This window comes from Pyrus communis, chromosome 17, assembly GCF_041283825.1.
Source record: "Pyrus communis isolate YQ-2024b chromosome 17, ASM4128382v1, whole genome shotgun sequence".
NCBI lineage: Eukaryota > Viridiplantae > Streptophyta > Magnoliopsida > Rosales > Rosaceae > Pyrus > Pyrus communis.
The window spans coordinates 8,593,159-8,618,578 of NC_142581.1; the positions used below are offsets into that span (position 1 = coordinate 8,593,159).

Genomic DNA, 25,420 nt, shown 5'->3' on the forward strand with positions numbered 1-25,420 from the left:
ACATGTCGAATTTGAACAAACTCAACTTTACAGCTTTGGAGGTTTCTAAAAGAAATTACCTCAAATGGGTCCAAGATGTGAAGCTCCACCTCATTGCAAAGAATTTGTGTCCCGCCATTGAGGATGAGATGGATAACCCAGTTCATGAAGCTAAGAAAGCCACTGCCATGATCTTCATCCGAAGACATATTCATGATGCACTGCAAACCGAGTACCTTGCTAGGGAAGATCCATGAGAACTCTGGCTCGCTTTGGCTAATTGTTTTGATCACCAAAATGACATCTTCTTGCTTGAAACAAGACATGACTGGCATCATTTGCGCTTCCAAGACTTTAAGTATGTGAATGAATATAATTCTAAACTTTGTTGAATCCGATCACTTCTCAAGTCTTCTAAGACCTTGACCGAAGAGGATCTTTTGGACGACCTTTTCTGCTACTAATATTGTCATGCAACAACAATATAGTGCTCAGAAGTTCTTTAAGTTTTCGGATTTGATCTTTGTTTTACTTCTCGCTAAAAAGTAGAATTAGTTGTTGATGAAAAATCATCAAACTCGACCTACTGGGGCGACTGCTGTTCCTGAAGCACACTATAGCACAAACAAACGCCATAATAGGTGTGGTAGAGGCGGCCAGAAGCCATCCTGTCAAGGTCAGCAGAGCCAAAGCCCATCTAAGGGAGGAGATTGAGCCCAGAAGTGCAATAACCTCGCTCATAAGGCCCCAAACTTCAAGAATAAGGGCAATGCACCTGAAACCATGGATGCGGACATGTGCTATCGTTGTGGTTCAAATGACTATTGGTCCCGTGTTTGTCATGCTTCTCAGAAGGTTGTAGCTGAATATCATTCACGTTGTAAGAAGTTTAAATCAAACTCTGTGCAAGTGGATGAACCGGAGAGTACCAAGATGGAGGTTTCTAACTTTCAAGGGGCTATTACCCCTATGGAAGTTAGAATCTTAGACATAAACTATTTTTCTAGTTGAAATTTAGAGAATGGGGCCGAATTCCACCTAGTGGCCGAACCCTCCTTGTTTTTTGGTTTAATTTTTGAACAATTTTCTTTTATATTTGGATTATTTGTTGGTGATTTGTTTTTGGATATTAAGTTTATTAATTACCATCATTGAATACTTAAATTATTTTGAATGGATATCTATTTTTAGAACTTTTATGCATGTGACCGATTCAAATTAATTTTTATTCTAGGTATGACTAGTGGGAAAGTTAGTTGTCTGGTAGATAGTGCAACCACACACACCGTTTTACGTGAACGCATCTATTTCACTAACTTCATACCTAAGAATGCACCTCTGACAACCCTCTTAGGCCCATCCAACTTGATCGAAGGATACGGTAAGACACGTATAATGTTGTCCAATGGTATAATTTTGACCATTGATGAGACACTTTATTCTCCACATTTCGAAAGAACGTTGCTGAGTTTCAAAGACATTAGAGACAATAATTACCACGCTGAAACCTATGTAGAAAATGAAGTTGAATTTCTATGCATAATTTCCTACGAATATGGCCAGAAGCGTATTCTAGAGAAGATGAAGCATATCCCGAGTGGTCTGTATACTATAACTATACGCCCTATAGAAAGCCATTATATGGCTGGCCCTACCTTTAGGACTGCGCATGAAATTACATTGTGGCATGATCATTTGGGACACCCCTGGACGAACAGCGATGCGTCGTATCCCCAAATCTTCACATGGGCATCTATTAACCGGAAGCTCAAGTTCGATTCAAGGAATCGCATGTTAAACCTGCTTTATGGGAAAACTTATTATTAAGCCTTCTTATGATAAGATTTGTTCGAATCCTCATATTTTCCTACAAAGGATTCAGGGGGACATTTGTGGACTAATTCACCCTCCTTGCGGACCATTTAGATATTTTATGGTTTTGGTTTACACTTTCACATGTTGGTCACACGTGCACTTGTTGTCCACAAGGAATGCTGCATTCTCCAAACTGTTGGCTCAGGTTATTAAGCTCATGACTCACTACCCTGATTATCCTATCAAATCTATTCGATTGGATAATGCTAGAGAATTCACATCTAAAACTTTTGATGACTATTGCATGTCGGTTGGGGTTGATCTTGAACATCCAATACCCTATGTTCATACCCAAAACGGCCTGGCAGAGGTATTTATTAAGTGCTTACAAATGATTGCTTGATCATTGGTCATACGTACCAAGCTTCCCGATCGCTGTTTGGGGCCATACAATATTGCACGCAGCTATGTTGGTCAGCTTAAGGCTTGTTGCAACCCAACCATATAGCACCCTTCAGTTGGTTAACGGATACAAACCCGACATATCACATCTACTTGTTTTTTGGTTGTGCAGTCTATGTGCCGATTTTGCCGTCCTTACGTACAAAAATGGGGCCTCAGCAAAAGATGGGTATTTATGTCAGATACGATTCTCATTCAATCATTCATTACTTAGAACCTTTGACAGGCAATCTGTTTACGATTTGTTTCACGGATTGTCACTTCTATGAGACAGTCTTTCTGTCGTTAGGGGGAGATAAGAACGTCAACGTTCCTGAAGAACAATGCGAATTATCGTGGATGACTCCTACTTTGTCTCATTTATATCCCCACACCACTCAGTTCGAGACTTATGTGCATCACATATTAGATCTCCAGATCATAGTTTAAAGCATGCCAGATGTTTCACTGATTTAGCGCGAGTGACAAGATCACATATTCCAGCTGCGAATGTGCCTGCAAAGATAGATGTACCAAATGTACGACGAACTTTCCTCCTGGAGGCTTGGGACTCCACCTTGATTGATCCACATACATTATCAGCTAGCCAATCTTCTGCCCTTACACAAAAGCGTGGCAAACCTCTTGGTTTAAATGATTCACACCTCCGAAAGAGGAAATCCACGGAACATGCACCTAAAGAACCTACTGTGAATCCGAATGTCACCTACTCATTCTATCCAACTCATAAGGAAATTCTAGATTATGGAAGTGTTCTTAAAGAGACGAATCTACCTCCCGAGAATCGTGAGATTTCAATCCATTATGATAGCTTGGATGATGTTTGGTGTAGAAATGAGATGATCGTCGACGATGCATTAGCATATGCAGTAGCTACTAAGATAATGTTGAGCGATGACATTGAATCCCTTTTCGTTAATGAATGTCGATGTAGAACTAATTGGTTAAACTGGAAACAAGCAATCCAAGTTAAACTCGATTCGCTTACGAAATGTAAGGTTTTTGGACATGTAGCTCCTACTCTTTCACATATGTAGCCCATAAGCCAAGTGCGTTTTCATTTGAAAACGTAATGAGAATAATGAAATTATGCATTACAAAGCTCGTCTTGTTGCGCAAGGCTTCTCATAATACCCCAAGATTGACTATGACGGAACATATTCACCCGTTATGGATGTGATTACTTTTCGCTACCTTATCAGTTTGGTAGTTTCTGAAAAACTAAGTATGCAACTGATGGACGTAGTAACTGCGTATCTCTATGGGGATCTTGATACAGAAATTTATATGAAAGTTCTCGAATGACTTACATTGATTGGATCAAATATTTCCAAACCCCAGAACACGCTCTCAATTCGGTTGAAGCGTTCACTCTACGGTTTGAAGCAATTTGAAAGAATGTCGTATAATCATTTGAGTGAGTATTTGACTAGTTAGGGATATGTGAACAACAAACTACGCGGAATGCGATAGTTGCAGCATATGTCGATGACATGAACCTCATTGGAACTCTTCAAGAACTCGTGAGAACTGCCGCACACCTGAAGTCAGAATTTGAGATGAAAGATCTACGAAAAACTCGATATTGGCTTAGTCTCGAGATAAAGCACCATTCGGATGAAGTCTTAGTACATCAAACGAATAACACCCAGAAGGTGTTGTGCCATTTTAATGAGGATAAAGCGAAGCCTTCGAGTACTCATATGGTCATTCGATCGCTAGATGCAAAACAAGATCATTTCTGTCTGAATGAGGATGATGAAGAGATTTTGGAGCCTGAAGTTCCTTATCTAAGTGCGATAGGCGTTTTATTATACTTAGCTCAATACACTAGACCCAACATCTCATTCGCTGTTAATCTTTTAGCATAATACAGTAATGCACCAACATCCAGACATTAGACTGATGTCAAAGACATCTTCTACTACCTTAAGGGTGCTACAGATGTGGACTTGTTTAATCTACTACCTTAAGGGTACTACGGATGTCGATTCTCGCCTTGTTAATTATGCTAACGTAGGATACTTATCTGACCCGCACAAGGCGTGCTTTCAAATAGGTTATGTCTTTACTGTTGGAGGCACTGTAGTTTCTTGGAGGTCAACCAAACAGACTTTAGTTGCCACTTCGTCTAATCATGCTGAAATTCTCCCTTGCACGAAGCAACTTGGGAATACTTTTGGTTGAGAGCAGTTGTGGGCCATATTCAAAGCTCATGCGATCATTACTCCGTCACTGTTGTCTTGACGATGATTTATGAAGACAACGCAACATGCATCAAACAGCTTAAGAAGAGTTACATCAAAGGAGACAACACCAGGCATATTGAGCCGAAATTCTTTTTCTCAAATCAACAACAAACGCATCAGAACATTGAAGTCATGCAAATCCGTTCACAAGATAATATGGCCAACCTTTTCACCAAATCACTACCGAAGATTATGTTTCAGAAGCTTGTTTAAGGAGCTGGTATGCGTAAACTTTCTAAGTTGTAACATTGCTAGTTCTCTTTGGAATTGTGTCAAATTCAGGGGGAGTATCCTTAAGTATACATGATTGATCTTAATGTACTCTTTTTCCTACGATTAGGAGCATTTTTCCCACTGGGTTTTTGCTACCTAACGAGGTTTTGACAAGGCACCCACCTTGGGTTGATCATATCCCTGATGATGTCCCGTAGACATTTCATTTGACTTTGCATTACTCACACATTTTTCCTTAGACTATGGGTTTTTTTTCCCTACTTGGGTTTTAACCATAGCCATATGGTTTTTTGTAAGACTCACTTCCTTATGCAAGTTCCTACCTTATTGAGAATAGTGTGTTCCCAGAATCAGTGCTGATGAGTCAACTTCCTCAACCTCTACATGATGCTGAATCTACTTGAGTATTTACACACTCAAGGGGGAGTGTTATAAACTTCTTGTTTAAGTGTGATTGTGTAAATCCTAGATTAGATTTGATTCTAGTTATTCTTCCCTATTAGGACTTGTATTCCTTGGAAAAGAAGGATTTATTCTCCCTCTTATTACTATAAATAAAGGCATTGCATAGGGGGATAACAACATCTCACAATTAAATCTCTCTTCTCGTTCTTGCCGTCGGCTTCTCTCCCTCTCTAGTCCTAAATACAGTTCAGTCAAATAGGCCTACCACATGAAAAATATAATAATTTGTAAGCAAATATCCATTGTCATTCAAAAGTGCACAAGTGATAAACAAATTTAATTCCCATACAATAAATAAATCATTCATCCAAATATGGTCCACATACATTAAAAAAAAATAAAAATTAAAAAAAAAAAGAAAAAAAAGGAGATAGTAACAAATAGTTTCTTTCACTTGTTAATGTCTACTCATTTTATTACATTAATATGTTGTACAAACATTATCCATCCACTCTCTTTCCCTCAGTACACTTGCCCTCACTCTCACTTTCGCTCCTCTCTCTCGTTAATATCCACTCATTTTATAACATTAATACGGTTCACATACATCCCTGCTCACTTTCTTTCCATCGGTACACTCTCACTTTCCCTTTTCTCTCTCCTTTTGTTAATATCCACTTATTTTACATATTAATATAGTCTACATACATCCCCCACCCACTCTTTCCCTCACTCTCACTTTCCCTCTTCTCTCTTTCTTTTACTAATATTCACTCATTTTACGACATTAATACGGTCCACATACATCCCTTACCCACTCTCTCTCGGTACACTCTCCCTTACTCTCACTTACCCTCTCCTTTCTCTCTCTCTCTCTCTCACATTAATATCCACTCATTTTATCGCATTTGTATGGTCCACTTACATCCCCACCCACTCTCTTTCTCTCAGTACAATCTCCATGACTCTCACTTTCCCTTTTTTTGGGTGGTGGCGGTGCTGCTCGGTTGGTGGTGTTGTGCGAAGAAGAGAATGGAGGCCCTAAGGTGCGCCTTGACCACATCTAGGTGAGTTTTTGCCTACGCACACTGGGCTGAGGCGTTTTCACTTCTGCCCAGCCTCTAAAGTCGCCGAGGCACACCTCAGACGTGTTTTTAAGACATTGTTGCTTACCCTCCCAGAATCATGCCTTGTGTCTATTTAACTGACCATAGTTTTTTATGCATTTAATTGAATCTCTTGTAAAAGACAATTTAAACCTTACAATAAAACTCTATAAGAGCATCTCCAAATGAGATGTCAAATTCAAAACATCAAATTGAAATATGATGGCTGACTTGGTATTTTGACATATTGTCAATATTTCCTTCCACCCGATATGCCAAAAATTTATTGCTTCATTTATGTTTTTTTTTTTTTTAACAAAATAATAAAATTTGGGTTGTAACATCCCACATCGCACAGGGGAGTGGATCCTATAAGCCTTATATGTATATTCCCATCTCTACCTAGCACGAGGCATTTTGGGAGCTCACTGGCTTCAGATTCCATCAAAACTCCGAAGTTAAGCGAGTTCACGCAAGATCAATCCCAGGATGGGTGACCCACTAGGGAGTTCTTGTGTGAGTTCCCAGAAACAAAACCGTGAGGGCGCGGTTGGGGCCCAAATCGGACAATATTGTGCTACAGTGGAGTCGAGCCCAGGATGTGGTGGGGGCCCGAGCCGGGATGTAACAATTTGGTATCAGAGCAACTCTGTCGTGTGGTGCGAGTGTGCCGACGAGGACGTCGACGCCCTAAAGGGGTTGGATTATAAGATCCCGCATCGCCCAGAGGAGTGGATCCTGTAAGCCTTATATGTATATTCCCATCTCTACCTAGCACAAGGCATTTTGAGAGCTCACTAGCTTTGAATTCCATTGGAACTCCGAAGTTAAGCGAGTTCGTGCGAGAGCAATCCCAGGATGGGTGACCCACTGAGAAGTTCTCGTGTGAGTTCTCAAAAACAAAATCGTGAGGGCATGGTCGAGACCTAAAGCGGACAATATCGTGCTACAGTTGAGTCGAGCCCGGAATGTGGTGAGGAGCCCGGGATGTGGTGGGGGCCCGGGCCGGGATGTGACATGGGTTGTTGTTAGTTTAAAAATACTAAAATAATACTTAAATATGCTAACATTTTAAGATAAGACAAGTGGAATGCCTTTGGAAATAACAAAAACCACATTTGAAGGCAGCATCAATTTTGACATTTCTTTGTCTTTGTCAGCTTAGTTTTCTTTTTCATGTCAGCTTTGACATCTCAGTTGGAGTGAATGGTACGCCATTTGTTACTGTATTATGTCGATATGGCATTTTTGACATCCCCTTTGAAAATGGTTTAAGAGTTTTTTTATCGAACCAGTATGAATAAGATCGAACAACTAAAAATCTTGATGTATCAGTTCAAATCTTCAATTCGTTGTAACCTACGTTTTTTGATCTGGAGTTGGAACTTGCATTTTAGCCATAGTACTAGCTGGTGACAATGGATAGTCAATTAGGAAGTACATAAACTTTTCTTGAAAAATGAAAAGTTAAAATTGTTGTCAATAGTATTTCTTTACATCTGTGAGTTAAATGTATGTGTTTGACTCTTAAGAATAACGAGTTGATCAATACAAAACATTATGGTTGCTTAATTATGTGGCTCTGCCAGAAATTTTTAGCTGTTAATGTAAGATATCGTGTATATTGATAGAAAATATAAAATAAAACTGCTTAATATGGCAATTTGAGAGTGGCGAGATTGGTCCGTGTCAACGGTGCAACCTTTTTTCTGCTATGAAAACGGAATAAATTAAAGTGATTGAGTTGAAAGAAAAACAAAAGAAAGGAAGAAAGAAACCATTGCATTTGCATGTCTGAAAATAGGAAAGGAGAGATACTAATATTTGCTGGGGAGAAAATGGCGGGTTTCCCTCAGATGCTTGTGGATCACATTTCGCGTATCAATATCTGTCAAAGCTGTTTAATTTCCACTTTTATCAAAACCATCAATTTGCAAATTTGCACTTAATAGCTACCTCCTTTGTTTTTATCTTCTGCCTTCCATTCTTTTTGTTTACTTTGGAAGGAATCCCAGAACTTTTCTAGACAAAAAGTACATTTCTCATGCATGTGTTCTTTTGGGTCTGATTTTTTAGGGTTCACATTGGAGAATCTATATATAAACACGCATATATATATATATATATATATATATATATATAATATATATATTATATATGCAATTCCATTATACCACAAGGTTAGTTCTTTACTTTCCATAATTCTGGTTCTTGTTTTGTTTGTTGGGGTTCTTATCCAAAATTTCATTAGGGTTTTGTTAGAAACAGGTAAAGAATACATACATAAATATACAAATATATATGTATGTATGTATGTATGTATGTATGTATGTATGTATATTGATGCGTGATATTTTTTTATTAGGGTTGTAAAATTCATGTTCTTGACAAAAAATAAAAAAAAAAAAAAATAAAATTAATTGATTTCTATCATTGTATGTATGTGTGTTGATTGTGGAGAATGTGATGAAGTAGCGATGCCCGTGTTCGGAGATGGAATTCTTGTTGATTTCTTGGCATAGAGTTTTTACTTCCACCTCATGGATTCTGATAACCGTTACAACAACAACAACAACAACAACAACGACAACAATGGTAGGAACAACGATGCAGCTACAATAAAAATCAATTCCCATGCTGAGGTCAGTTATAAATTCTTTAGCTATATATGGTATCAAAGGCATTTTCTTTTGGTAGCAGTGATAATCTTCGGTAACAAGATTTCGGCTCCACAGATGGGGATCAACACAGCCCAAATCAGTGTTTGAGTTCGAGGATCAGAGCCTAGTTGGGGGTGAGAAACATTCATTGGATGAGGCTCCCCTCAGGGATCTTTATTCTGGTGGTGCAAATGACTGTTGTCCCCATGTCATGAATAGTGTGGTCGATAGCATCAGGATTGTAGTTTTCTCTGCCAAAATTATTTTGCGCATGCCTTTTGGCCCTTTAGCAATCGTGGTTGATAAATTAACCGGCCATCATGTGAGTTTTCACTATCTTTTTCTGCGTGCGAAGGTCTCAGATCATCACACGATTGTATGCCTAGTTTATTTGATTATTTCAAAGCATTTCAGGGTTGGGTCTTTCTTTCAAGCTTGTTGGGAATCATACCTTTGGCTGAGCGATTAGGATATGCAACGGAGTAAGATTTCTTGCACTCTCTATGTATACTCTTTGTTTACAAACAGAAATGTTACGAGTGGAATCCAACATTTGTTAGTGTTTTAGCATATTAGGGTTTAATCTGCGAGCACATGAGACAGAAGTCCATATCAACTTACCTTGCAATCAATATGCATTATTGAGTTCCTAATACAGCTTGGCTTCTTTTTGTGCAGGCAACTGGCTTGCTATACTGGACTAACAGGTAAGCATGTTGTTAATGCAAATATCCGTTTTTTCCATTTCATAAGTCTTCATAAAGCTTGAAGCTTGAGTCACTGATCAATGCCAGATTCCACAGTCTTCATGTAGCTTTTAAGTTTGGTTTGAGCACTAAAATTTCCTCATCCAACCGGTACTTCACCTGCATCACATGTTTCCTTTCACATTTAACCCTAAAATTTGAAAGCGGTTACACTAACTTTACAATTAGTATCCATTTTGTTGATCCAAAAATGTTACCCATAACTCCAATCATGACTTAATTCTGCAGTTGGAGGTCTTTTAAATGCCACCTTTGGAAACGCAACAGAATTGATAATATCATTTTATGCTCTGAAAAGAGGCATGATTCATGTTGTTCAACAATCCTTACTAGGCTCAATCCTATCGAACATGTTGCTCATGCTTGGATGCGCATTCTTTGCTGGTGGACTTGTGCATTCACAGAGGGAGCAAGTGTTCAACAAGGTATATTTCGTCTGTGAAAAAAGAGTGCTTTGTTTATTTGGTTTTATTTTTTGTATTCGATCTTCCATATCTTTTTCTAGCAACTGAAGTTCAAAGTTTCTATATTCTCAGGCAACTTCTGGAGTGAACTCTGGATTGCTATTGATGGCGGTCATGGGTCTGCTCTTTCCAGCAGTACTGCACTCTACTCGGACAGAGTTGCACTATGGGAAGTCTGAGTTATCTCTTTTGAGATTCACTAGCTGCATTATGCTCGTAGCCTATGCTTCATATCTGTTTTTTCAATTAAGAAGCCAGCAGAATTTATATATTTCAGTTGATCAGGTTGGTACAAGTCTTTGCCAATAAGGACCTCAAACCGTGTTACTAATTCTTTTGCTTTCACTGTTCAAGTGCGTGATGAATTTGATTAAGTGGAGTTTGTGCACTTTCTCCTATATGTGATCTAATGGTGTATATGAATTTGGTACAAAACCAGTCAGAGAATCACACCGAAGAAAATTCAGATGATGAAGAGGCTCCTGAGATCTCTAAGTGGGAATCCATAATATGGCTATCAATTCTAACCGTGGTGATTTCAGCCCTCTCAGAATATTTAGTTAATGCTATAGAGGTAATTCATCTTGTTAGATCATTGTCTTATCGTACTAGAGTTTTCATCCTATTATTTATACCTCCAATTTTAGATGATTTGAAAATTTTATAGTATTTTTGTGGGGTTTGTTGTGAGGAATGTGTTGTGTTTCTATATTTTTTTTTTCCAGGGTGCATCTGTTGCAATGAGCATCCCAGTTGCGTTTATTAGTGTTATTTTGCTCCCAATTGTTGGGAACGCAGCAGAGCATGCTGGTGCTGTTATGTTCGCCATGAAAGACAAGCTTGTAAGTGATTGTCCAATCGGTAGAATCACTCATGATTTATCATTCCTTGTTGACTTTGCCTCAATGTTTCATGCAGGATATAACTTTAGGAGTGGCAATTGGCTCATCAACCCAGATATCTATGTTTGGAGTGAGTACCAAATATCATATGTATTTAGACTGACATTTACTATGATTTGTTTTTTTGGTACATATATGTGGTGTCGTGTTGATTCTGTTCATGCTTTCATATAATTTGTCCGTTCTTCTTTCTTGCTCAACAGTTTTCCGTTTTTCCTGGATTTCTGCAGATTCCGTTTTGTGTGGTGGTTGGGTGGTTCATGGGGTGCCCTATGGACTTAGATTTCCAATTGTTTGAGACAGCGACACTTTTCATAACTGTTCTGGTGGTAGTCTTCATGCTGCAGGTTCGTCATTCAAACAAACCATAAATCTTTTCGTGGCACAAATGCAATAGAAAGACATGAATTTGTTTCCTTGTATCAGCACTGCAGCGACTACTTATCCTATACATAATGCGTATGAATGGATTGCATTTGAACTTGCCGGAGGGAACATCTAATTACTTCAAAGGACTGATGCTCATTCTTTGCTACATTATCGTTGCTGCGAGCTTCTTTGTACATAGAGATCCTAAAGTTCAAAGGACTGATGGTATTCACTAGTCCGGCTCCCAGTTCTTGTGATTTAATTGCAAGTGATTCCTTGTTAAGTAAGTCTCTGAAGCATGATATTTCTCCCATTGGGTTCGACATCGGTGTACCGTGTATGGATTTTTGGCTCACAATCTCAGATGACAGGTTGCAGCTTATGGGCCTTCGTCAGCTGTCCTTGCTTGATACCATGAAAAATGGACCTACGGTGTTTAATCCCTTGCCTGATTGTTTTGCAACTTGGAGGGTTTTCCTTCGTTGGCTCCCACGTGCTGTTTTTTTTAATGATTTCCGTGGGTGGTTTCGTAAGTATCTTGTGGGAAAATTACTTAAATGTATTTTCAGTGCAACTGACCTGTGTGATGAATTGTTGAAGAGCTGTGGTGAGGGCAATCTGGACACTCATTTGGATTTCTTATGTTCTCTCAATAATCACCTGGAATGCAATTTTGGTGCCTTGGATGTTGATCTACATGCTTCATTCATTCACCTATGCACTACTAGGCGTGAATTTCGGCCGGGATGGGATCTGGGAGATTGGTTAGCTAAAACACGAATGGTGAAGCTCTGTTTCCAGTCCCAGGAGAACCATTTTCACGACCACCCTCAATTATTAATCCCACAGCTGCACCCCATCAATCCTGCAGTGCATTCTACTTGTCTACCACTGGTGATACTTGCCATAGGTGTTACTAGAACCATTATCAGGCTTTTGGAAAAATATGCCAACTTGAAATGGCATACTGATGGGAATTTTAGACAAGAAGAGGAAGCATTTGCAGTTCTTATCCGTGGATACATAACTGATCATCTCAAAAACATGGCAGAATCACTTTCTCTTAATTTTCAAATGTTGATTTCTATTGTTCTTTCTCTAGCAGTGGGTGCTGAGCAGATTGGTTGCTCTTCTTTTTCTCCTAATCTTGTTGAGATTGAGAACTTGTATTGGATGATCATTCTTCCAAAGTTGCAGCCTCCAAATGAGACTGAGCATCCTAAGCTCATGGATAATGCATTGAAAATTTTCATAGCAATCTGGAATGCTACACTGGAAACTATGATATTACAGTTTTGTCTAACTTTGCCTCAACTCTTGGGTGCCGAGTCAATAGTTGTTTATTCAATTGCTATCAATGACCTTGACTAGCCACAAAAAAGCAGGAACAATATTCTCCTGGAGCAATTTGGTGCAAGAAAGGCTAGTTTAGGCATTGCTTACTTCAATTTTCATGACAATGGGATTATTGCTCTTCTCAAACTTAATCTAGATTTTTCTTCAAGGTATTTCTCTGATCTCATTCCTTCAATGGTTCCTCACAAGTGATAGTTCATCTGCAGCTTGGATCAGACATGTTTGCTCTGTAATGTGGGGTATAAAATCGACTCGGTTTTATGAAATTGTGAGTGATCTGTGAGGTCTAAAGGGCCTTGATTGCAGGCGTTTTTCAAAGAATGCTTGTAGATTTGGTTTCTATGCCCATACTGGTAGAAACCCATTAAATTACTTTGTAAAAGTTTTGTACCTTTGTGTTTCAGAACTCATGCTGTGACGATAACAGTGGAAGGTTCCACATCATTTTTTTATGCAGTTTTCTGTTTTTCATAAAGTTTATCGATCTACCACTGCTCTGAAATGCTTTAGTTGTTAGGATGTGAGCCAACAGCTTTGATATTGTGTTGAAGTTTGTCGATTTATTGCTGTTGGGCTTGAGTTACTAGGACAGAGTGAATAACTATTGTATTTATCTTCTAACATATCTTGAAGATAACAAATTAGGGGAACTTTATAAAAAATTTCTCTTCAATTTTATATTTTTCAGGTGTCTGTGCTGCTTATGGAATACTATGAACCGCCAATACTAGCCTGCGGTATTAATGAAGTTCTAGCACAATTAGCAGGGCGGAATTCATCCTCAGTTTCTACAGTCGTTGCCCCGTTTTTCCTAGAGTCATCCAAGCTAAAGGGGGAAAGTAAATCTGCAACAAAATTTGAAAGCAAATGTTCACTTTATGGTATAGAGATTGGTTCAGAAACAGCCATAAGCAAGGCTATGGCAACCAAAACCCAGAAGCCAACGCCATCCTTGCAGATTCATCATGAACATTTGGCTTGCTTTCTTCAGTTGGTCCGTATTTTGAAGTTGCCAACATATGTTCTTATCAGGCAAATAGGTCAACACATTTCTGATAAAGAAGAGTTTCAGGTATACAGCTTTTTTATTACCTTATCTAATGCAACTGTCAACATTCAGTTTACCTAGAATTGTTGTGACATATGGTTGAATTCAAGTAGGGTTTGGAGGCCATGATAGGATAGTAATTTGTATTTCTACGATTTGCTCAAGAGATGAATGGGAAAAATAGTGTATGCTCAGTTTCTCCATGTTCCACTACTGAAAGTAAGTCGCTTAGCCTTGTTTCTTTCTCTTCCCTTTAGTTCTCTATCAATCTGTCTGTTTCCCGAGTGTACGTATATTGTCTAACTCTAGATGGTTTCTTTTTCAGATACTTTATGAGATTGAAGAACTTTTAGCAAGCACTTTGAACCTTTCCTTTTCAAGAGACAAGATCACATGGAACCCAATAAGAAAATCAAAAGACGATCGGGAGCCATGGTGTGCATTATATGGTTAAACCTCTACTGTCTGTAACATTAGAGGTTGGGACAAGATCTATCGTTGGGTGCATCAGGTTGAAAAAACTTTCAGTTCTTACTGTGATTGATATATCTATGTTCAATATCATAGTGCTTAGACGTAAAACTACTTCATCTGGATTCCCAGTTTGTGAACTGGCCATGAAGGTAATGAAATAGCTTTTGCTACAATTTAAATTTACTTATGGCTTTTCGTTTCCTTTCTTTCTTGGTTTCATTAGTGAACTGGTCTATTGTCTTAAAGATGATGCGATAATCTGAATGAGTTGTTCATGTGCTCATCCTGTTGGGTGCCTTGTGGGGTTCTTATTCGAACCTGTAATGTAGTAACTACAATCATATCATTCATCAAACAACAAAAACGAATCAGTCAACACACAAAAACAAAGACTTCACTTAGTAATACGGTCTAGTGGTGTTTCTCTTCACTTGTAAGTGAAAGGTCCTTCATAAACCACCAATTTATTCCTTAATATATAATCCATCAAATCAGTTACACCTCTAATTTTAGGATCCCACATAAACAGATACAATAAGAAATATAAAAGAATGAAATAGCTTTACAACCAACGTTCCGCATTCCTATTAAATATTCCTTTCCCGTAAGTAGAAATGGTAATTCTAACTAGGAGGGGGAATTGCATCCAAGCAAATAAATTGACTGGAACACTTGAAAGAAGTATGGTTGGAATCACAATCCAAGAATGTCCACGAACTATAATTAGAAGGGCAGCAGAAAACGCAATCATCATGGTTGCAATAGCGAAGAAAAGACTGGCAAGACCAATTATCATCTGTGTGGGTAAGGACTTTAGGAAATCATCTTCTGCGTAACGTGACGTGAGAATTCCGAGAAACGTTAGCGTAGCAGTTGTGGAAGAAAAGAGTGATATAGCATCTGAAATCATAAATAACATAAACAATTTTTCATCGATGAATACGGGAAAGCCGGTATCTTTGTTTCCTCCAGGAATTGTGATTATTGCAGCAAACATGATGGTAATAATAAGAGCACCTACAACAGTGTAAGAAGTTGCTGTCTCTTTCATCCATTTTTCTCCCTCCTTTAGCAATCCACTGTGACTCTTTGTGAATAGTTCCCTTGGTGTCAAAAATTCATCATCGTTCCTCCACTCAAGAAACCTAGGAGGTACAGTAGTCTCTACTTCCTGCATTGCATTGAACAAGAAGTACTGACTTATGAGAGCATAAAACATAATTTTCTATAATCTTTATTATATTAGGATTAACTAGGTACATTTTACATTCCAAGGTTGGTAACATGTGTTAGGTTGTATTAATTTTAACATTTGTACTGACATATGAGAGCACCTACAATTGGTCACGATGTTCAATTTTAACATTTTACGCATTAAGGCTTTAAGATTGTGTTAAATTTACAACTTGTGTTAGGTTGAACATCTGCTTACAATAAATCGAAAAAGCAAATAACTCTCTTTCAAAATGCAGCACCTTTAATGCAAGAAACGTTTTAGGATAACAAACTAAGATTGACACCTAGGAAGTGGATAATGGGGACTTGTAATTCAGTTGGTTAAGAACATTTTCCCGAAGCGTCGAGTCCAATTCTTCCCTCCCTCCCCCAGTCCCTAATAGTTGATGCTGATTTGGGTGATTATTACAAAAAGGGAAAACAAATTCAGAACCTCCCGAATACTTAATTTGATTCTTTCAGTTTATATGTCATATAGGCAACGTAATTAAGAATTATGTCGAATGAGAAATCCTAACCTTGTACCATTGCAGTTCACGCTGCATTTGCAATGCTGCCCCTGGAATACGATTAAGTTGTGCTTGTGCAGATGGGGACAACAGCCCAGCCATATGTAGCTTGGTATTCCTTTTGCTATCGACACACTGCACCACCCGCTCTTTCGCAGAGATCCCATATAGAAGGTTATAAATCTTTTCTTGACGACATTCGATGGCAAAGTGAAATATGCCCCTTCCCTCACCATTTGTTGCCCACAGAAGTTGAGGATTTGCTTTACATATATGAGTAATAAACTCCACATTCCCATTCCTAACAGCGTCGAAGATTGCATAATTCGCATTGGGATAACTCATTTGAAGCATTTCCAAATCTTTATTTATCTCTGCGCACACGAGCTTTAAAAATGCAAGTGAGTTGACGTGGACAATCTTCATTTCATATATGCGTTTGATTCCTGAGTTCGACATTTAAAACCTAATATTTAGAACTGAAACTGCTTTGAATAATTGATTTGAATTCCAATTTACAACAAATGAAATTGTTACTAGCATACCAAGTATCTCAACGATTTTTGAAACAAGCCCTTCCTTCTGCTTTTTTGAATGAGAAACAAGCTGTTCCACTAAACCTCCGACTGCAATGGAAAAAAATGTTGGTGAAACTCATGGAGCATGTTGTTAGATGTACGACCGACCTAATGCAACTTGCATAATGGAAATCCAATGTTTGTAGACCAAGAAGGGTTTCATAACCCTAGAGGGGCCAGTTTGACCAACAGTTGACTTTTTAACCAACATGCTTCAAGCCCTATCCTAGGATACCACTAAATATGACAGTAATTAGACCTCACACATTTAAGTTCTCATTTTTTGATAGTACATTGTCTCGGCCACGGAAACTATGAGAAGTGAGACATGTATTCAGTTTTGATAGTTCTTATTCGTTTAATTTCAGTCTCATTTTGGAGAATGGATTCAGTTTGAGTGTCCTCCTCCTTGATTCAATTGCACAACTCTTTTTCCTTTTTTTTTTTGTTTTTTTTGTTTTTAATTACAGTTCTGGAGATTGGGGTTCAATAATTTGAGATTTGTTTTCTTCTCAAAATCTTGGTTATTCTACAAATTTGAATCTAATTTGAAGAAGAAAATCAAAGACTGGTATATGTATCAAGAATGAAGGGAGAAAAACCAAGAAAACATAACACCGATCGAAGCTCTGGTTGGAGCTGACGTCGCTCTTCTCCTTCGTGAGGGCAAACAGGTTTCAGCCTTCCTGTTCGTGCCATTCTTTCTCGTTAAATTACAGCCGCATGATCTCATTAAGAGAGATCTCGTATTAAGAGATCACTACGAATGGGATCATAACCTGGTAAAGTCGTATGTGCGATCAATATTTTCGAAAGATGATTGTGGCATGGTGAATCCAAATCGTGCAATCATCTTCTCGAGTCAGTAAGTGCTATAAAGTCAAAAAGGGTAATCATGACATGATAAATTCGCCAGCAGCCCAAGTGCTGCCAGGTCGAGGAAGGAAGAAGAATATGGGAAAATTTTCATACTTGGGTTTTATTGTGTGAACTCTCTATGCAAACCTTGAATTTTATAAGTAAGGAATTTTCGAGAATTCAAGCAATGCTTATATCCTAAATTATAAATATTCTTGGAGTCCTATTTTAGATAGGTTTAGGATTTGTCTATTATGGACAACAACCTCCCTCCCGGTTGCCTACTAGGGTTTATGTCTATAAATAGTTGTGTCAAATAGGAAAAATGATAATTGTCATTTACGTCTCAGAACTCTCAAGTTCATAGTTTCTCTCAAACTACTTTTTTGACTTGGGCATCGGAGGCCCTTTGGTGGATACATTCCCTCCTTTTTTGGGTGTTTGTCAATTAGATTAACGATGTTTCTTGATTTGTATGTGGAATTTCGTCAATTCAACTATACGAAATTTGCATCTATAGTGGCGATGATGATGGTAACATGGGTGAGGGTGTGGTTAACAATAAGGGTGGTGGAAATGGTGGTTATGAGGTAGTAGGATTGATGATGGCGGAGATGGTGGAGGTGGTTATGATCGTGGTGGCCCGGTGATGGGGTGGTGATGGGACATACTAGTGATGATAGGTGTAGGATCTAGTGGCAATGATGCTTGGTAGTGAAGATATGGCGGTATGGATGCTATTTGCGAAGACCATTGTAAGGTGGTAGTGGGGGAGTACAAGATTTTTTCTCTTTTCTTAAAATTCTGACCTTGTTTTATACTTAGTTTGTGGTTTTTATCTTTTTATTATGTTACTAAATTTCACATGAAAAATAACTTTAATGTTTTACACAATCTAGGCTAATATTGTATTTTATGTTATTCATTTTATGGGTCTATTCTTAAAAACTAACACAAACGCATTTTGTATTTCTCATTACCAAACATGCACTTATGCTCCCAATAATCTCCACAAATGAAGAAAACTCTCCTAATAATCTCTCAAATTTAGCAAGGTAGGGAGGTATTAGTGATACTAATTTAGTGTCGAACTTGTCATCTATGTGAGTTATAATTGAGACCTTCTACATACAAGTAAAGATAAATATCATGTACTTCCTTGGTTAAAGTTAATCAGGAATTCGAAGTGGATAACCCAAATTAGATCGTACCTTTTATGCAACACTTCCTAACTTGTTAATGATGGGAGAGGAAGGGGATAGCAAACCTGAGCGAATTGACCTCCTTCCGTTATTAGCTTGGGAATTTTCTTCATTTTGAACAGTTACAGAAATATGGTTGATGCGACGAGGAGGTTGTATGTCTATGCCTATCAAGACAAGAAAATATGTCATAAAAGTGAAAGCAAATAATTAATAGAAAGCGAAGGGAGTATGTTGTACACTAACTGTCATAAATCCGTTGTTGCCAAAAATTGAGCTGCACTCCACTCCGGAATGAAGAAGCCATACGAGCCAAAGTTTCTAAGGGGGTCGCCATGTTGTCGTTCGAAGTAAAGGCCAATTTTGGGCAACGGTTAATTAAATCCCATGAGATATCCCATGAGATATCTGTTTATTTTAAACATTGAGAATTTTTCAAAAATAATTAGTTTGCTATAATAATTTGTAGCTATGGGAAAAAGAGTAAACTGTAGCTAGTTTTGTAATCACGATTTTAATTTGAAAACCAAAAACTTGTTTGATAAATACTTTTAATTTTCAGGTTTCATTAAAAAAAAAAAAAAAAAACTGAAAGCCATTTTTTCGGTTTTCAAACTTCGAATTTCAGTTTTTTTTTTTTTTTTTTTTTTTTATTTGGAAATTTGGACGTAGTTTACTAAACAACTGAAATCATTATTAAAATAACCCTTAATTTTCATTTTTGTAGTCCTCAACAGCATGTTAGTACTCATATTTAATAACTTTTACCAAATTCTTTGGATGAAAAACAATTGGAGATTATTGGACCGCCTTGATGTGCTTTGTCTGGCATTAAATCTTCAAGTGGAGTGACGGAGTAGAGATATCGAGCCATATGCCATTGATTATAAATAGAAGCGTTTTCAACTGGAAGCTCGTTGAAAGCATTGGGAATGCTGAGTAATTTTTTGTTCTTTGTTACCATGCATTCAGCCATTTCGGTAATCCCTTTCATTGCAGCAATATCAAGAGCTGTCCGATCATCCTCTGTTGATTTTATTTCCAAATCGTCCTCTTTCATCAATGACACCAATTCTCTGACAATATCCACATGCCCAGCCTCAACTGCAATGTGAAGAGCTGTCTTCCCGGAGAATGGATGGCTTACTCTTACTGCTTCCGGATGTTGGATGTGAAAGTCCCTTGCAGTTTCCCAACGACCAGCTTGCACAGCCTCAAAGAAAGGTTTACACCGACTATAATCAAATCCTGTCAACGACACCAATTTTCTGACAATATCCACATGCCCAGCTTCAACTGCAATGTGAAGAGCTGTCTTCCCAGAAGATGGATGTCTTACTCTTACTGCCTCCGGATGTTGGATGTAAAAGTCCTTTGCAGGTTCCCAACGGCCAGCTTGCACAGCCTCAAAGAAAGGTTGACACTGACTATATTCAAATCCTGTCAAATTTATCGTGTTTGTTATTGTTAATTTCCCCATACTAGTTTAGTTTGATGCATGAACTATTCTGTAGTTAAACTTCAATCATAGAAACGATGGAAGATAATGTTAAGGGTTCCTTGTTATTTAACTTTTTAATGAAGTTATATGGAATTATATGACAACTAGAAATCATTCATGATTTCTACCAAGAAATCATTCATGCCATTTATTAAATACACAGTTTAAATTTGTTCGAATAATAACAAAATAATGCTAAATGCACATGAATATGAATATGATTACAAATATATGATAAAATTAGCATATATGTCCTTGAGATAATTTACATTTTAATACAATACTCATGATTGTTGACGAGTGTGTGATTGTGCAAGGGAAAAGTGATCCAATATGATTGGAGGAGACTCATTTACAATAAAATCGCTATATGGTAATAATGTTATGACCAAAATATTTTGTAAGTATAGGAAGGTTATTACTTAATAAAGGTATAGTTAAGAAAATGACTTCGTTATCTTTAATGAAAGGTATAGTTAAGGAAAGTTTTATCTATTACCATGCACATAATATGCACATACTTAGTACCATGCTTGCATTATGCACAGAACATGCACAGAAAATGACAAACTATGAAATGATCTCAGAGCGCATAAGCATCATTTTATTGATTTCTAAGAAAGGGCAGTGAGCTCTGGTTTTTGAGGTTGAGCTCAGATTTGTGATCATATCATGTGCATGTCGTGTCAACAATGAAAATTACTTATTGGTTATGACTTAATTAATCTGCTTGAAGTTGATGAACAAACACTTATTCACTACTCATGACATTTTATCAACTTAATTTATTCCCAGCTGCCTTCCCAACTGCCTTCAACTCTACCCATTAAAATCAAGGGTTACCCAAATCAAAAATAGTAGGAAAAAAAATGAAATAAGAGTGGATTATTCTGAGAGATTCTTGCGCGCAGGCACAGAATAGGAGGGGACATCTGCTGGAGGCAAAGGGAGGAGCGTCAGATGAGGGAAAAGAGAAGAAAGGATTGGGGTGGGGTTAAGGGTTAGGATTAAGGGTTTCCATCTCTTCCAGGAAGCCGCGACCGCAAAGAGGGCAAACAAGATTGGAGGTAGGTGAGGGGGTGATGGAAACCGTATGGTAGCACGGTGGCAAAAGTAAAGCTGGGGGCGATTGGACCGCCAACAGTGCCGGAGGGAGAAACAAGAGAGAGACCTATTGATCGAAATAACCCATTTATATATGAGGGAATTTGGTCATTTTAAGTATTAAGAAAATCCTATTTTGGTCATATTGTTGTGCACATTGTGTGCATGTTTTGTACATATCCCAAAAGATTGAAATGATATATAGTATTAGTATTTAATTTTTTTTTTTTTATCAATATATGTATTGTAGTTTGATATGACATTCCATAAAGTGCCATCTTAAATTTTCACGTTTTGAGCTTCGTTTAAGGTAACTTATACTGATATCGATATATTTATTGATATTTGTATAAATTTGTATATCGATATTTTAAACCATACACAATTGTACAATTGTGGTATAAAAATATAGAAAAAATTAGTATCCAGTCCTTAAGTTACTAATGTTCTTTGATTGAAACCTTATTAGTTTTCAGATTTTGATCGAGGTCCCTAACATTAATGTAATAATGAATTTCCATATCAGTTACATAATTTTTAAAATAAAAATTAATAATTTATTTAGGATTTTAGTACTCACACATTTATTAAACTTCTACCTAATTTTCAATTCAAATCATTTCCAAAATAAATAAAAAATTAGAATAAGTTTGTACCCCTTAATTTTTTATGAAAAGGTTTCCAATTTTTTAATCTTATATGTACCCATTCATGTAATTTTTCAATTTTTTAATCTTAAAATGTACCTATTCTTAAATATACCAATTTGTTGTAGTGAAATGTACCCTTTTTTTATATAAAATCTGTTCAAATTTTTTCTAATCCATTTTTAAACTTATATGGGTACATTCTTTTTCTTGATTTGAGAATGTATCCATGTCAATTTTAATCAAAGAAATTTACTAATGTTATTCAGCCTAATATCTATTATTTTTTTTGTGTGGTTTTGAAGAATGTACCCATATTTTGGTACAATAATTTTTTTTTGTTAATTTTTGATGAATGTACCCATGTTTACATACATACATACACACACACACACACACACACACAATCTATTGGATAGTATAATTTATATTTTAATAATTTTAATCCACAAATTATGGGTTTTTTTAATTTAAAATCTCATTAATACAAACTATAAATTTTAATTTTTAATTTAAAAAATATAGTAATCTACATAGAAATACGATATCACATTAATTTTAGAGATTTCGATCAAAAATTGAAAACAACAAGATTTCAGTCAAAGAATATTAATAATTAGGAATCACATCCAAAGTGTCCCAAAAATATATCATAACATTTTCTTAAAAAGATATAGACGATTATTTAATTAGATAAAGAAATAATAAATGATTGTTTTGGCAAGCAGAGACACACCTGCCGATGCCATGGTCACCCACACCTTGTGCCACGTTCAACCTGTGATTCCGGTGGAGCATATCACATATACACACATATGTAGGAGGACTAGAATTTGTGAGACTTTATAATACGTATAAAATGAAACCGTGGGTTATACCAATTAAATTACTACTTTTTAATTCTAATATATAGATTATAAGTTCATAACCCTAGCCCATTCCCATTTTGGGCGGAACAGATCTACAAATTCTTTGATTCCAGTTAGTAAGAGGGATCTTGAACTAAGAAATAGATTCTAGAAGCTAAAAAAGGGTATCCTGAGCAATTTCAATAATCGGGTTCATTGATATTCCTGGTATAGTAGATGCTATCACACATACAATCATACTCAATTCGATGGAATTGTTTGATCTTAAAGGAGATCTTCTATAATTTCGCACGTGAGGGGTTAGGTTTATGGAATTCTATGGGTTCTTGTTCCTATTTTGACTCTTGTATACAAAGCCAGTCTCCCTGGACTCTCTAGCCACGTACACCTCTCTCTTCCATCTTCTTCACAGTTTCACCGCGAAATCATCTACGGCAGGCTTCACTGCCAAACCCATCTCAAAACCCCATTTGGAGCGGGAGAAATATGGGTGCTCTGCCTATGAAGATTCAATATAGTCTTTGAGTATGATTTGTTTTGCGTGCTTGATGGCAAAATTAGAAAATGCTGGTTAAGGTAGAAATTGGAATTGAAAAATACAGAAATTTTGAGTTCAAATTGCTCAAATTCTTCTTCCTAATTTTTTGTCATTAATTTCCCATTTCCACTTGAAGTACACAAGTTTCAGATCTTGTGTTATTTTTTTCCGGACCCATACACCACAACACATTCTAAGACAATCCTTACGTGGCTAGCGAGTCGGTAGAGACTTGTGAGCGAGTGTCCGTAGCAAATCTCATATATAAATTATTTAAACAAATAAAAAATTAGCTATCAAAGTAAAGTAGTCTAATTACTACTTACAGATTGAAAGGATTTACTAGGTAAGAACAAAACCATTGAACATACAGATATTTGAAAAGCAACTTCATAGTATAAAGTTATTTATCATCTATACTATAAAGAGGTGTTCAAAACATATTCTAAATATTATATCGTCATCCATCAGATATTTTATAAAGAACACGAGTTATAGGAAAAATAGTAATAATTCAAAATAACCTCAATAAGCATGTTGTCTCATAAAACGTAATCGGTAAATCATGTTTTTCATGTATGCATTACTACTGTTAAAACATGCATTTTTAGAAAGGGTCCACTCACAGATACTTTGCTGCCGAAGAGACACGCAAACTAGTAAAGATGAAAACGCCACAGATAATTGCCCCTAAGCACATAAAGTATACAATTAATAAAACTCTACTCAAATGATTTAATTTGGAAAAATGAATGTCAGAAACGGATTCAGGACGTCGAAATTAGCCTATGAGGGGTTCCAGGTGAAACTCGAAAAAGTCAACGTTGACAGTTGATCAGGTCTTGGGTCCAATAGGTTTTAGGGTTTAAAGGGTATTGAGTGAATTGGGCCGAAGGCCCTAGGTGAACAGCCCAAAGGTCTCAATTCAAAAGGTTCAGATTCCAAGGGTTTTGGGTTGGGTTTAAAGCTCATGGGCCGAAGCCCTTTTTGGTCGGGTTAAGAGTTTAGCGGGCTAAGGGCCCTAGTTTCTCGGCCCAAAGGCCTTGGTTGGGCTGCTGGGTTTTGGGGTTAATTGGCTTCGATCTAACCCTAAAACACATCCCAAGGGTTTTTAGAAGCTTACCAATGTTGGAAAATCACGAAACTCGATGGAGAAGATGATGAACAGTACCGGCGAAAGGAAGATAAGGTTTGGGGTGTTCTTTCTTCGAATCTTAGTTCGCAAGGGTGATGGTGTTTAGTTGTTGTTATGTGGTATGATGGTGAGGGAGGTGAGGGTTTGCAGAGAGGGAGGGCACGGATGAGAGGGACAGAGTTAAGGGAGGGTGAGATATATAAGAAATGTATTTTCATTAAATGAAACTGGTTACATTTGGAGTATTTATACACAGCAGCTAATAATATTTAGTTAACAACTAATGTAACTAATTAAGCTATCTATGGATTAGTTACAATAGAAAACTTAAAGACTAAGCAATTGATGACTTGGACTCTAGCACTGTTGGCTGTTGGGTTGACTGAGAATAATGTGTGTCTTTAAGATAGAGAGTGACAGAGAGACTGCGAGAGTGAGAGAGATTGCGAGATCGGGAAAAGAGAGAATGGGAGTTGGTGTTTGCCACGTAGCAGCGTGAGGTAGAAGAGAAATCGAGATAAAGGGTCCGGATTAGATTAGGATAAAGAACCAAAATGTAACTTCCAAAAACGTGTAAATATAGACACTCGTTTGACCACCAGCACAAAATGACGACATCACTACTGTTAAAATTCAAAGTTTCAAATCGTTTTTCATTATTATTTTTTTACCCTTTTCGCTTTAACCGACAAGATATGACTTGCCTTTCCGTTATTTTTTGGCGCCTTTTGCTAGTGGGTTCTTTGAAAAGAGAGAATGGGAGTTGGTGTTTGCCACGTAGCAGCGTGAGGCAGAAGAGAAATCGAGATAAAGGGTCCGGATTAGATTAGGATAAGGAACCAAAATGTAACTTCCAAAAACGTGTAAATATAGACACTCGTTTGACCACCAGCACAAAATGACGACATCACTACTGTTAAAATTCAAAGTTTCAAATCGTTTTTCATTATTAT

The 25,420-nt window shown here is 37.2% G+C and overlaps 3 protein-coding genes, 1 long non-coding RNA gene and 1 pseudogene across 5 annotated transcripts in view; 3 read left to right on the forward strand and 2 right to left on the reverse strand.

Moving 5' to 3' along the window:
• Positions 1-22,799, reverse strand: part of LOC148689375 (uncharacterized) — a 40,006-nt pseudogene extending 17,207 nt beyond the window's left edge. Inside the window, exon 1 of the transcript XR_015958126.1 lies at positions 22,662-22,799. The product of XR_015958126.1 is annotated as an uncharacterized LOC148689375 (transcript). The remainder of the gene's footprint in view (positions 1-22,661) is intronic.
• Positions 763-11,414, forward strand: LOC148689376 (vacuolar cation/proton exchanger 3-like). The gene is made up of 11 exons (XM_088689384.1): positions 763-918; positions 8,773-8,892; positions 9,002-9,232; positions 9,325-9,392; positions 9,589-9,617; positions 9,906-10,102; positions 10,214-10,426; positions 10,581-10,715; positions 10,867-10,983; positions 11,060-11,113; positions 11,274-11,414. The coding sequence occupies exons 1-11, from the start codon at positions 763-765 to the stop codon at positions 11,412-11,414; spliced, it is 1,461 nt and encodes a 486-aa protein (XP_088545510.1).
• On the forward strand, positions 11,538-12,108 carry LOC148689377 (uncharacterized). Its single transcript, XR_015958642.1, has 2 exons — positions 11,538-11,695; positions 11,784-12,108. It is a non-coding gene; the product is annotated as an uncharacterized LOC148689377 (long non-coding RNA).
• On the forward strand, positions 13,197-14,571 carry LOC137707793 (uncharacterized). Its single transcript, XM_088689156.1, has 2 exons — positions 13,197-13,840; positions 14,142-14,571. Exons 1-2 carry the CDS (start codon positions 13,472-13,474, stop codon positions 14,268-14,270), a joined length of 498 nt encoding a protein of 165 aa, XP_088545282.1. The 5' UTR covers positions 13,197-13,471; the 3' UTR covers positions 14,271-14,571.
• Positions 14,853-20,168, reverse strand: LOC137709131 (uncharacterized). The gene is made up of 6 exons (XM_068448256.2): positions 19,436-20,168; positions 18,920-19,087; positions 18,739-18,840; positions 16,581-16,661; positions 16,045-16,481; positions 14,853-15,461 (listed from the first exon to the last, which is right to left on the reverse strand). The coding sequence occupies exons 1-6, from the start codon at positions 20,151-20,153 to the stop codon at positions 14,853-14,855; spliced, it is 2,115 nt and encodes a 704-aa protein (XP_068304357.2). The 5' UTR covers positions 20,154-20,168.
• Positions 22,800-25,420: the final 2,621 nt, after the last annotated feature.

What these genes read in the sequence shown, in the direction of transcription:
- LOC148689376 (XM_088689384.1), top strand. Translation starts at nt 763, where the DNA reads ATGGATGCGGACATGTGCTATCGTTGTGGTTCAAATGACTATTGGTCC. An exon ending in ATTTAGTTAATGCTATAGAG is followed by an intron (nt 10,716 to 10,866) that starts GTAATTCATCTT and finishes TTTTTTTTCCAG; the next exon opens with GGTGCATCTGTTGCAATGAG. An exon ending in CCCAGATATCTATGTTTGGA is followed by an intron (nt 11,114 to 11,273) that starts GTGAGTACCAAA and finishes GGATTTCTGCAG; the next exon opens with ATTCCGTTTTGTGTGGTGGT.
- LOC137707793 (XM_088689156.1), top strand. Translation starts at nt 13,472, where the DNA reads ATGGAATACTATGAACCGCCAATACTAGCCTGCGGTATTAATGAAGTT. An exon ending in CTGATAAAGAAGAGTTTCAG is followed by an intron (nt 13,841 to 14,141) that starts GTATACAGCTTT and finishes TTTCTTTTTCAG; the next exon opens with ATACTTTATGAGATTGAAGA.
- LOC137709131 (XM_068448256.2), bottom strand. Translation starts at nt 20,153, where the DNA reads ATGGGGAAATTAACAATAACAAACACGATAAATTTGACAGGATTTGAA. An exon ending in ATCCAAAGAATTTGGTAAAA is followed by an intron (nt 19,088 to 19,435) that starts GTTATTAAATAT and finishes AATGTTTAAAAT; the next exon opens with AAACAGATATCTCATGGGAT. An exon ending in GCAACAACGGATTTATGACA is followed by an intron (nt 18,841 to 18,919) that starts GTTAGTGTACAA and finishes TTGTCTTGATAG; the next exon opens with GCATAGACATACAACCTCCT.